At 37.1% G+C, this 13,403-nt stretch overlaps 1 protein-coding gene across 20 annotated transcripts in view; it reads left to right on the top strand.

The window, feature by feature from the left end:
- The window catches only part of SVIL (supervillin), a 134,186-nt gene that overhangs the window by 106,435 nt on the left and 14,348 nt on the right, over window positions 1–13,403 (top strand). For 13 of the 20 annotated variants that reach the window (XM_038129589.1, XM_038129587.1, XM_038129580.1 and 10 more), the window contains 7 exons: window positions 1,778–1,855; window positions 2,433–2,501; window positions 8,130–8,280; window positions 10,997–11,080; window positions 11,163–11,249; window positions 12,704–12,881; window positions 13,102–13,274. In XM_038129589.1, the coding sequence (XP_037985517.1) occupies window positions 1,778–1,855; window positions 2,433–2,501; window positions 8,130–8,280; window positions 10,997–11,080; window positions 11,163–11,249; window positions 12,704–12,881; window positions 13,102–13,274 (820 nt within the window). The remainder of the gene's footprint in view (window positions 1–1,777; window positions 1,856–2,432; window positions 2,502–8,129; window positions 8,281–10,996; window positions 11,081–11,162; window positions 11,250–12,703; window positions 12,882–13,101; window positions 13,275–13,403) is intronic. The other 7 variants (XM_038129595.1, XM_038129594.1, XM_038129586.1 and 4 more) reach the window with 2 other exon arrangements.

The raw sequence follows: 13,403 nt of genomic DNA, 5'->3' as shown, positions 1-13,403 counted from the left end.
ACCTTTTTAGGGTTTTTTTTTTTGTGTGTCTGTGTGTGTCTCTCTTAAAAGGTTACCTAAATTATTCTGGAGATTTGATTATTGAAGCATAGCTGCAGAAATTAGAAGTTATTAGAGTACATTTAGATTTAATATAAACAACAAAAGTGGAAAGATTCATACTCTTAACAAAATAGCTACATTAAATAGTGCTGTTTGATCACTTCTAGTCAAAATACTTCTTCGTGGTGTCTACATGGTGAAATATTTATCCAAATGTGTTACAGTCATTTGTGTGTAGACTAAACTGTAGAAAAACACCATAAAATTCATGGAAAAGCTGACAGAGTAACCTCAAACAGGAAAAAAAAAAAAAGAGAGACTAAGGAATTAACACAAGCAGATACAGATGAGGGGGGAAGCTGAGATTTACTTGGAGGTCCAGCATCTGTTTTGATGATTGCTGCACACAGGAGGAAAAATTTTTGGAAGCTGTGAGACTTCTTAAATTATTTATATATATGGTAAAACATATTGTGACAATTCAAAGAATAGCTCTAACATCAGGGGAACAACTGTCTTACTGGAAGAATGTCTTACTGGAAAAAAAAGCTTTTTTATTTAGGAAAAATATTTTGGATTTAGGATCTTTGTTTTCATCATCTTAGGCTGGATGGAACACTTGCAGTTTGTTGGATTTCTTCATGAGTAGAAAAATTAATTAACTTCAAAATTTTTCCATAATATCAAAATAGGAAGATTTACTGGAATAAAAATTTCTGGTTTATAGTGAACCATTTTTAACAGAGTCCCTGATTAATGTGATTACCAGCTGCCTTGCAGTTGCATTAAAGCAGTGACTGACATTTGAAACACTTAATTCTTACATTATGTTTAAATTATAGCTCAGCACCAGTGTTAAAGGCTAGGGCTGAGCAGTCATTTCAAAATTACTCAGAGATGAAGTGTGTAAAGATCTTAGAGAGGGTAAGCCCTTGAAAAGTCACTTTTAGGCACTAAAATATTAGTCTTTTGCTGTGGTAAGAGTTTTATCCATTTCATATATGGCATCCACCAAGTGCTTGTATCACATTCTCATCAAAGCTGAAACTTTATTATTAGGCTTCGTTTTTTGCCACTCTAATAAGCTGCATTTATCCATCCACTGTGCCATGTTCCTCATTTGCTGTAACCTACAAAAAGGGAGAAGAATTAAAGCTGATAAAACCATGTCTAATCAGCTTTGGGTAAGCCCAGCTCTGGGGCAGGGTTTATTTGTAGGCTCTGTTTGGAATGGTGAACTCACCTTCACTGGGTACTCTGGGCTTAGCAAATCCTTCCAGATGGCTTTTGAGTCTCCCAGTTTCAGCAAGCATTCTTTCCTTTCATCCAGAGAATAGATGATTTGCTGTTTAGCAGGGTCTGATTAAACTGGCAGCAGAATTATTCACATTGTGGTTGACATGGTTCATCAATTTAATGCTGCATGGAAACAGAGACATATAAAAATTATCAGCATACAAAAAGTGTATCTTCCAGCTGTGATGTTTTGTTCTGTGTTGGGTTGCAGTGATATTGTTACTAAGTTGGATAATTCCTGCATGGAATGGCTTTGGTAAACATGCTGTTGTATTATGACAGCATTTTTGATCTCCGCTTTCCAACAGGGAAAACATCTCTAGAAGATCAAAAGATTTAGTAAGAAATAAGGGAAAGAGGAGTTATTTCTCCCACATTTCCATTTCTGGTAGTCCAGTTCTTTTCTAATTCCTTTGCTCTGCTTCTGTCCTTGTCATAGGAACCTGTATATGCTTCTACTTACTCTCCTGTTATACCTGCTCTCCATAAATTTCATCCTTTTCTACCTATTAATCAGGTGAGCAAAAGTCTGCACAATTTAAATGCTCAACAATTTCAAGTAAGGACAATTTGCCCATGTTTTTTGATGTATGAAATTAATAATCCTCTTAACTGATTAACCAGCTCAGTAAATGTAGCTTTAAAGAAACATAATGTTATGCCACTATCCTGTGTACTCTACTTCAGTATACATTGTGCTACTATTTCTCTTATGGTTGCTTTTCCTAAAGTTCTGTATCTGTTTTAGACTCTGTAGGTGAGAAAGTAAAGGAAGAAAACATTATTGCATTCATTATAATACTGAAAACTTATAAGTTGCTAAAACGGGTGTATAAAAGGAGTACTATGAAACTACACAGCATTTATTTTAGAATAACATGCTGTGTACCCTGACCTCCTTGTAAGTAATGTGCATGTACAATGTAAGACATAACATTATCTAACTTGCTGACTAAAAAAACTGCTTTTGTTGAGAGGTGACTTTCCCATAGTGCTTTTCCCTAGTCCCTGTGTAAAGGATTTTTGTCTTGCACGTCCTGCTTCTATTCTCTGACTGTCCCATCTTCCTGCTTCTCTCTCTTTCTTCCTTTAAGGTCTGTAGTGCTAGTTTGAAAGAATCAAGCTCTCTGATTTCTGATGACCGTCATCCTTGGAGATGGAAGGTGAAATGCTATATAAAATTTCTATTTAATTTTTGGAGGGAGGAGTGAGACAGAAAATTACACTCAGATTGATGATGCACATTCCTAATTTGTGTTTGCTTGGGAACAGAGTTCTGCTGCTGCTCCAGTACATATTAGAGAAGCTTCCTTGTGAAGTGTTCTTCAACATCATGTCTGTACCTCTGCAACTCCATCACAGACAATTTTCAGAATTCATAGATAATGAGACATATAAACTTCCTACACCCAGAGCAACATAACAAAGTTCTCTTTGAGCAGTAGAGTACTAGACCTTAATCTGAGCAAACCATACCTGGTTCACATGGTCAGAGGTAAAAAATGCAAAGGCAGAAGTGGACAAAGAAACAAGCTGCAGAAAACCACAAGAGAACAAGGAGAGCTCACTGGAAGGTCTCAATAGGTCTATGTAAATCTATATTATACTTCCTAGTCCCTTGCCTCCCAGCTTGCACTTGTGGTTCCTGTGCTACAGGGTTCTTCATTCCCACAGTCTGTGCTGCATGCAGGGAGCTTTCTCACCAGCATGGGTGATGGCAGTGAATTCAAGGAGCAGATACTCACTGCTGGGTTGAGGATAATGAATAGAGAAGAGGCTACTGGATACATTATAAACATTTAGGCAACTGATATTTACCATTTCCACATTCACTTCCATAGCTGTTTTTGAATATGATCTTTTAGTGTGAGTTTCTAAAGTTAAACATTAAATTTTGGAGTATTTTAAAATCTGTTAGTGTTACCTTTTTCCTATAAGCTCTGGATTTAATATAGCTTATTTACTTTGGATCACCTATTAATCTGGTTGTGACAGAGTTCACCAGCTTTATGTATCTAGAAGAGAACAGTAAATTCTAACTTGATAATAACCCTCCAGTAATGACAGGAGGCCCTTCCATGAACTGTTCATTCCATCTGTCTTAAAAGGAAAACAGCAAAAGTAGTGTTCATCTTTCCATTGACTCTGATGAGCTACACCCTTCTCTCTTAGCAAACTGCTTCCTTCTAGCACAGTTTGAGGTTTTTTTTGGTTTTTGCAGACTTGTTTGGGGTTTTTTTGGGTTTTCTTTCTGTCACAGTTAATCACTTTGTTATGTGCACCAAACATGAGTTGAGTGTGTTCTGTTTTCCTTAAAGCAGTTCTGAACAGAAAGGCATACATTTGCACTGGGGTTTTCCCTCCATGTTCTCTTACATGAAGGCCCATCTAAAGTTGCAGAGCAAAATAACACAGACACTTTTTACCATACTTGTACAACTGTTGAATTCTCCTAATGCTTTTTTACGTTATGAGCTTAAACTAGAGAAGTTACTTGTATTTTAAAAAAAAAAAAAGATACTTTTTGAAGCATTAATTTTTGTAATTCATAGCATTTGTTTTAAATAGAACCCTCTTTTGAAAAACAGATTTTTTTTGTGTGTGTTCATTCTTGGTTCAGACTCCCCCAGGTAGGGGCAGTCTTGATCTTCTACATAGAAAACCATGAATTATCTTATTTCTTGTATCAAAAAAAAAAACCAAGAACAAACAAAAAAAAAAAAAACCAACAAAACCAAACAGCACACCAGCATGCTAACAGACCACTCTTTCTCAGTTCTTGTGCCCTAAAGGGAACACTGCTTGGACTGCAAAACTGTAGGAGCATTGTCTAGATGTGGCCCCTTCCTTAGCATAAACAGGGGAGTGCCTGTCATACCCTCAAGAAATGTGGTACAGTGCTAGAAATGACCAATATCATCATCCAACCTAGCCAAGCTGTGGGAGAAAGTAATCCCTGTTTCTAACTGTTCTTGCATTGAGTCTGGAAATCCTTCCCAGACTAAAACCAGGACCTTTTAGACAAACACACAGTCCTAATTCTAAACTGTCAGCCTACAGAAAATTCTTGGCAATATTAAGTAATTCTTCATATGTTATTATTCTTGCTGTATTAAATGTAACTCTTAACCCTTCCTTCAGTGAAAATACATACTTATCTGATATAATCTAACGTTAATTTAAAAAAAATATTCCAGCCCTTTCCTGAAACCTTTCAAAATTGTCAGCATCCGGGGTAGAAGCATGGAGTCTGGAAATGGCTGACTTCTTCCAGTACAGATTATCTGTTCCCAAAAACTTTCCATGAGAGTTTTTGTCTCTCTTCTTTTTCTGTCTTCCTAATTGGCTGGGTTGGGTTTTTTTTAATAACATTTCTCTTAAAAGCCTGCTTTACCAGACTTTTCTGATATCCTTTTTTTTTCCAACCATCTATGTGATTATCTTTTCTTTATCTTCATCATTCTTCTCTATGTTGGTGTCATCATGAGGGTCTTCTCAGGAGATGAGACTACATCCTTTGTTTTCCATGTTCATGAAAACATTTTGATCAAATTTGGGATGAATCAGATCACTGCATGGCTCTTCCCTGTTGGGTCAGTTAACTAGTTTATAGCCTGTAAGCTGCTCTGATATTTTTATATTGCTCAAAAAAAAAAAAAAAACTGCCCCAGAATGTCATCTGTAATTAACTCAAGTATATTAAAGAAATCAGAGGTAACAGTGTTAATATATTTAATCATACCTGAGCTCATCAAACTTAGCCTTTTGATTAAACCTGTTTTCCATAATGCCATGTGGAATGGCATTAATTACATGCTGGTGATTTGATTCTTCATTGATTGTCTTTGCAGCAGCCTTTCCATGGGTGTCTGAAAGAACCAACAGCTTGTGTGACCTGTTCCTACATGCTTTAGTTTTACTTCTAAATATTGCCCACATCTGAGCTTTTGTCCTTTTTATTTTCCCATTTTCAAAGGCTACTTTTTGAAATTTGTTTTTGTGTTTTGTGGCATCTCCTTTTCCAGTTTTTTTGTCTAAGGTATCAATGAACACATCCATCTATTTTACACAATGAATTAGAATATTTCATTGAAAGTAACCACCTTTTTAATGAAAAAATTGCATTAGAGCTGTTTTATCCGTAAGTTTTAATATGTTATTTTTATTTATTCTTGATATATTAATTTTTTATTTGACTTTTTTACAGTTGCAAATTTGAGGTTCTTCTTTCATATCATAATTTGGGTTTTTAAACTTAGAAATAAAATTTGGACTTAGAAGCTTCTTGAGTTTTATCTTTCTTAACGTATTTTCTCCCAATTAGAATGTGCTTTGACCAGTTAATTCCTCCACAAATGCTCCATGTGCCAATTCTGAAAGCTTTCTAAACTGTTCCCAACTAGCAGTTGGATTTTTTCTGAAATTTCTTTTGACAGCTGCATTGTCTCATATTAGCTTTCTGGCTATATAAAATTATTATTTATTTAATCATGGCATATACTTCTGATTTTCAGCAGAACTGTTACGGGAAATTAAGTTGATTGGGAATTTCTTGGTGGTTTATAATTTTTTAGTTCATTTGTTTAGTAATAGATTAAGGTAGGAGTCTTCATGCATTAGGAAGAGATCTAGTAGGGAATTTCTCCAAATTGTGTAACGTATGTACGCAGTCTGGTTTTTTTTGTTTGTTTGTTTGTTTGTTGTTTTGTGGTGGGGGTTTTTTGGGGTTTTTTTTTGGTTAGGAACTCTAAAGGTGTTTTGTCCAATGAAACGGCTTGAATTGTTCCATTAAAAAAAAAAAAAAGAAAGAACAAAAAGTCCATTTCTCCTGTCTGACAGCTCTTTTTTTTTTTTATCCTTTGACACAGCTCCAGAATTACTGACAATCTTTCTGGCAATTCATGTGTGGAGTGATTAACACACATACTTTCTAGGTCTGCATCTTCAGAATTTTCAGTAGCTCTGTAGACTCTGAAGTTCCAGGTATTTGCTGGAGACAAAATCCAAAATTAAGACTCTTGTAAGATTAAAAACCCAAAACCAAATCCATATTATTTTACTTCTTTCTGCCTCTCCCTCGCTTCTCTCATATCATAATGGAAGTCAGCATCCTTACTAAGTTAAAAATATTTGGTTTTTGTATTAAATTTTACTTGTGGCTTCATTAGGTATTTATTAATTTCCTGCCCAGGTCTCCTTTAATATATTGTTGTGGTATTTTCTACCAACTTTTCATCCCAGAGGTGGCTGTGCTGACAATGGGTAGAGAATGAAAGAAATGAAAGAGACTTCTTCAATGTTTTTCTTTAAAGCATTCAGAGGCTTTGACAGATGAGGAAATGATACTGAATAGACTTGCATGTTGTTATTTCTATTGAACATTTTGGAGTTCTAGGGAAAAATCAGAGTATTTAATCTTGATTATCATGGCTTGCAGTCATATTGTCTGGCTGTCTTCCCTGATAAATAGAGAAGTGTAACTGCAGAAGGCTGCAGAAATACATGGAACTAGAGGGAAGTAGTGGAGGGCTCTCATGGTCCTAGTCCTTGTACAAACCTTTACTTGGCTTGTCTTCATTCTTCTGGCTGATTTACTGATCCTGGTAAATGCTGAAAGCTACCAAGTCTCTGTATTAGAGTGTCCCCTGCAGTCACAATACTTTTTATATAAAATGACTTACTTATTTAGTCTTGATCGATTTTTAAGAAAATAAAAAATAACAATATCTTCTTTGTATCTTGAAAGGAGAAGAATGTTTATGTTCACAAGCTGGTGACTTTTGCATTTTCCTTCTGCGGTTCTCTGACCTAGAGTGATATTAAAGCTTGAGATTTTAATTTGTTTTTTCAATTCTAGCAGCTAGGTTGTGAAGAAAAATTATGAATAGCATCAACTTGGAAGTGATTCTAGAGTTGACAGTCCCGTGCACTAAAAATACTTCTTTGTTTGACTTCTATGCAGTGTAATCCCTGAAATGTTGATAGTTTTTAAAGATAAGTATATTAAAGTAACAGTCCTTTGGCCTAACCTAGCTGCAGCAGAGTATGTAAATTCAGTTTCTTTCCTACTTAAAGTACCATCATCAATCTGTCTTTGTGAGAAGGGCACTGAGACAGTGCACCTTCTGCTTCTAATCACTGCAGCTGTTGCCTGCCAACCTCCAAAGCAAGAAAGGAAAGCTGAGGGTGACCTGGGGTGGGGGGGAAAGAGGGAGTGGTAGAGATGATCAGTCCCTGGAAAAATATTCAGTAGAGCAAGCTGACTTAAGAACTAAAATGAGCGGCCTCTGGAGACGCTGCTAATCCTGCCTGGGGAGCTGAGTTACTGTAAGAGACTGATTAGGAATCACCCACTGAAGTTACACCACTTCTCTGTTTTTCCCTGTGCCACGTCCAGATTTGCACACTTGGAAACATCTGCTCATAGTCAGTAGTGATGTCACTTGTGTAGCAAGTCATGGTTCAAAAGAACAAGGCCTGGAAAATGATTTCTTACACGGAATGAATAGTTTGCTTTGCGTAGAGGAGTGCCATCTGCCCTGGCTGGTAGTCTCAAGAAAAGGTCAAAGAGCACAGACCAAAACCTTGTGCTCACAGTGTAATGTGGCAGCAAGACAATGAAGCACTGCAGGGTCACTAAGCTGTGTGTGACTTCACTGCAGCAGCTCGTTCCCTGCTCCCTTCCCTCTGCATCTGGCAGCTGAAATGTTCTGCCAGTCTTTAGCTATATCTCTAGCAGGTTTTTAAACATCTCGTTCTTTCTTTCTTTCTTCCTTTCTTTCCCCAAAAAGCAAAGAGTGGCAGATAACCAGGAGAGTCAAATGACCATTGAGGAAAGAAAACACCTGATTACAGCTCGAGAAGAAGCCTGGAAGTCCAGGGGGAAAGGAGCAGCCAATGACTCCTCACAGTTCACTGTGGCTGGCCGAATGGTAAAAAAAGGTCAGTGATGAAATTATCCAAATATAAATAAGACACCTCTTATCTGTCTAGTCAAAATAAAGTCAAACTAAAGCTATGCAGAAACAGCATCTGTATTTAGCAAGAGGAAGACTGTTTATCTTCAACTGAATAATTGTGTCATGAGGCTGTTCACTTTAGTTTCTTGTGGGCGTGGTATTGATCCATTTTATTCTGCACTGTTGCACTGCCATCTACTTATCACTGTCTGGCTGGTGGAAATCTATCACTTGAACAGGGATATATGTTTTGGTTTTCCTTCTAATACAACCCACAGGACATAGTTGGATTATTCTTTCTTACTTATTCTTCCTTTGAAAACCCAGCTGCACTGTCTAGAGAATAGTTGTGAAATCGAGTTGTTTCTGTTGCTGGCATTTCCCCCACTCCTAGGATCACTGGGAATATTTAGCAAACAAGTATTGTTTTTATGGATGCTGTCTTGGACAACAGCTTGAAGTGTTATGTTTGGCTGAAGATTCCCTGGTTCTGCATAAAACCACAGAATAGAAATGACAAGGGAGCAATGTTGACTTTTTTGGGATCTCTTGAATTCAGTCACTGTTTCCTGATCTAATTATTCTTCTAAAATGGACAGGAGTCTCTGAAGGCAGTACATGGTAGGAACGCAGCTGTTCATGCAGCATGCCTGAGAAGATGATAGCTTTGGGAAGAAGGCACCTAAACTGATCTTTTGTGCTTAATGACTACTAGGTTTTGGGTTGTTACAAGGACTTGGTTATTAAACACAACAACGATGAGCCTTGAATTAAATTACAACCATTTAAAAAAATCATTGTAGGGCAAAGGCAATACTGCAACAGCAGTAACTGCTTGCAATCCAAGCCATAATCTGTTGGCAGACAAACAGATAAACGGTATCGGGAATCACCTCTGTTAGTAACATATTTTAGCTGCTGCTTACATTTTACTGAGTTTTGCTGCTAGAAATGACATTTGGTCACTGTTTAAAGAGCAACCCTTCTTGGAGGGTCACCAAGAAAAACTGTTTAGTTGCCCTCAGACCTGCTCTTTGAGATTTTTAATTTTTTTTTGGCAAATAGATTGGTCTTTGGAAAGGAAAAGAAGGTGGTAGCATTTGCTCTTCTTAACATGAAAAAAAAATAACTCGAAAGGATCTCTTTAGGTGCTATGATGATTCTTTTGAAGAAGCAAGGTAATGCAATGACAGTGAAATCAATAAAAGTAGCCAAAGTGGAATTTTTGTTAGATGCGTACTGATTTATATCCTGAAAGAATAAATTATCATTATCATTATGAGTTTTTAATTTAAGAGATTATGAGAAAGCAGTGCAAAATAACATCTTTGTTATATGCATGTGCACAGATGCTGTATTTTAATTGCTTCTTATGGCTGAAAATTATCCAGTCCTAATTGGAAGGTGATCCTTTCCTAAGCAGTTCTCAGTGTGGTCTTGTGGATTATGTGCTGGTAGAGCTGCTTAAGAGCTGTGTCCTCTTGAGTGAGTCTTGAGGAAGGCTTTACCCATTGACTTAAAACCTGCTGGAATTTTGAATCTCTTAGGTAACAGGGGACAAAACTGCTTGTGGAAAAGCTACCTAGGTATATTCCAAATTTAACTTGGAGTTTAACAATTACAAGTTTAACAATTACAACAATTATATTGCTACGACTTACAGTAAAGATTGTGGAAACATGTTTAGTATATGTTCTCCCAGCATAATATTGGTTTAATCTGATCAAAATAACTAAAGACTTAGACTTACATGGCTCAGTAATTAGTAAACTATGGCTAAGTGGAAAATAGATAATAGAGAACAGTGTAAATGTCTGTTTCTCCATTTACTGAAAGTCTAGGCAACAAAAGTTAATAGGTGCAATTCTTTGCCTCAGTATCCTTTTCTGCCTAATAAACCCACAACTCACAACTCCTGTAGAGTGCAGTTCTCTTACTAGAACAGTGTAGATTCACATGAAAACTGAAACTAAAAAATCCATCCTTATTTTACCCACTGGGTCCAGAATGAATTGCTTTATGATAGTTACTGAAAAGGATGGAGGAGAGTACAAAAAAAGGAGAGCGTAGTGTTTGATATAGTGGAGACTCTAACTTCCATTTCTACTTCAATTTCCATGTGTTCTTAAAAACTCAACAGGGCGCAAGAATTACTGGGAAATCCAGGGATAGCATTCACAAGTCAGATGCATCCTGTTACATCTATTAATAGAGATGTGCATAAATTTAAAAAAGGGAGTAAGAGGGTGGTAGAGGTGAAGGTGCCTAGCGACATCATGGTGACTTCCCTGCCAAACTTCTCTTTTTGTTCAGAACACTTACATGTTTTTAAAATGTGTATTTTAAACACATTTTGTGGTATAGCTTGAGCCCAAAATGTAGACTGAATGAACTGCTGTTACCTTGAAAAGGAGCAAAATTACTATATTCCAGAGACAGCCTATATCTTGTGTTAGATTGCTAAGAGACACTTGGAAATGAAGCTTTGTTCTTGTGAATGGGGTGGTTTCTGAGGCTACTGTTGATTAAAGGAGCAGGCAGGGCCCTCTGCCATCTCTAATACAATGGCTGGGGAAGTGTGCTGGCCTGTAGGAAGTAGCCAGGCTCATCTGCTTTCCCCAAATAGCTTCTCTGTCATCACTGTTGGAAACACAAGCTGACTCATGGCTGCATTTCCTATGTTCTGTGTCCCTGTGCAGGCCTGGCTTCTCCAAGTGCACTAACACCAGTAGCATCCCCTTTCCGGCAGAAGTCTACCACTCCAGTTACAAAGCCCTTGGAAGGTAAGGAATAAAAATGGTTGAAATATGTTCAGGCTTATTTACTTCCTGTCAATTAACAGGTTTTACTTTCTGGTTTGCTTAGAAATTGAAGCCAGGCCTGATATGCATTTGGAATCGGATATGAAGCTTGACAAGTTGGAGTCATTCTTGGGAAGGCTGAATAACAAAGGTTGGTAGAGTTACGAAGGGTGGAAGTGTATCCACCCTCTAACTTTATTAAATTGATTTAAGTGCCCCTTAGTTAAAATATCTAGTAGCAGAAACTGAATATTTCTTTGCTCAGACTGCAGTTACTGATAATTTATTTTTTGTGATTCAGTCTTTGCTAAATTTTAAGAAAAGCCTTTCGCAATTGTGTAAGTATACGGTAGAATAAATTACAGATGCCTTAATAACTTTCTTAATTCTCTGGAAACAATGTACACATTCTTCTGTAGGACAGAATTTTCTAAGAGCATACAGCCAATCTGAACCATATTGCCATATACAGTGAAACATCTTTAAATGTAGTTGAGTCCTATGAAAATCAAAATAGGATACTAAGCTGCTCCCAAGCACAGCAATTCATTCACTTTCCTGCTTTTTTGAAAATTGACTCTCTGTAGCAGCTCATCAGCTTCCCTGTACAGCCTGTTGGCTATTTATGAAGCTCTCTAGAGTTGTCTGGTGTTTCCATCTCATATGTCTGTCCTTCATTTGCAAGACAAAAATCTTTATTACATCTTTTTGTAATTTTTAGTGTAATGGATACCATAAACAAATGTATTCACATTTCAGTACAGGAGGCACTAGCATAGGATAATGACTGTGTCACACTCACTTGTCTGAAGTAGTGACTTTTCCCTTGTGATTCTAGATCTTTTCAAAGGCAGGAATTACACAGTTGAGGCAAGATGGAATATACAAAACCCCAAATTGCTTATATCATCATACTATAGCAACTCATTTATAGTGTCTAAGTTTTCATTTAGCCTTATTTCCCTACCATTTCATATAATGATTATTGCATATAGTTGCAGTTACACTATTTTAATATTCTTTATCCACACACTTTTCTACCATCAATTAAAAAAAAACTAACACGAAAAAAACCCGAACAAAAACCAAAATACCAGCACCACCACACCGGAAAAAAAATGACCCAGGTGTGTCCATTGCAGGGCAGCCGGGATGAGGGAAGAGACGAGAATCTTGACTCCATGTTTCAGAAGGCTGATTTATTATATTATGATATATATTGTATTAAAAATGCTAAACTAAAACTATGCTAAAAGAATAGAGAGAAAGGAATCATCAGAAGGCTAGACAAGAATAGAATGGTAATAAAGTTTTGTGACTGACCAAGACAGTCTGGACAGCTGGACTGTGATTGGCCATTAATTAGAAACAACCACATGAGACCAATCACAGCTCCACCTGTAGCATTCCACAGCAGCAGACAGTCATTGTTTGCATTTTGTTCCTGAGGCCTCTCAGCTTCTCAGGAGAAAATCCTAAGGAAAGGATTTTTCATAAAATATGTCGGTGACACCCAGGCAACTACCAAACAAGTCGTGTTTACCTTTTCTAGAGTTAGAAACTCTAGTATGGTTATTTACTGGGTGAGGTGTTTTCTTCCTGCAGTTGCTGGGATGCAAGAGACAGTGCTGACAGTTACGGGAAGATCTGTGAAAGAGGTGATGAAGCTGGATGATGATGAAACATTTTCCAAATTTTATCGCCATGTGGATTTCCCTTCCTCCTCAGTGCCTTTGGACCTTGATGAGGACTTCGATGCCATCTTTGATCCTTACGCACCAAAGTAAGAATTACTTTTTCCCATTGTTTTGAATGCAGACACAAGGGCAGTGCTCAGAATGTTCAGTTCTAAGTCATCCCGTAGCTATCTTAGCACTGGCCATGTCCATTTCTTCTGAAATTATGCTCCTGCCTGAATTGAGGAACTGATCCTGATTTCTTGTCATTAGATGATTCTGACTAGAAAAATTACCTGATGATTATAAACACTACTTGTTTTTCAGGTTGACATCTTCTGTAGCAGAGCACAAACGTGCAGTTAGGCCCACGCGCAGAGTCCAGTCCTCAAGAAACCCTCTGAAAATGCTTGCAGCAAGACAAGATATTCTTCATGAATATACTGAACAAAGACTGAATGTTGCCTTCATGGAGTCAAAGCGAATGAAAGTAGAAAAAAGTAAGCTAGCAGCATGATTTGTACAAGACACCATCTTGTCTTTGTAATTTAAAAAAAATCCCAATGCAAAAAACATTGGAAGGAATGGAACTGAAGGAATGGAACATATTCTCTGAGTGGCAATAAATT

Source organism: Motacilla alba, chromosome 2 (assembly GCF_015832195.1).
Source record: "Motacilla alba alba isolate MOTALB_02 chromosome 2, Motacilla_alba_V1.0_pri, whole genome shotgun sequence".
In the NCBI taxonomy this organism is placed as follows: domain Eukaryota; kingdom Metazoa; phylum Chordata; class Aves; order Passeriformes; family Motacillidae; genus Motacilla; species Motacilla alba.
This window is presented reverse-complemented; position numbering and strand designations above follow the sequence as displayed.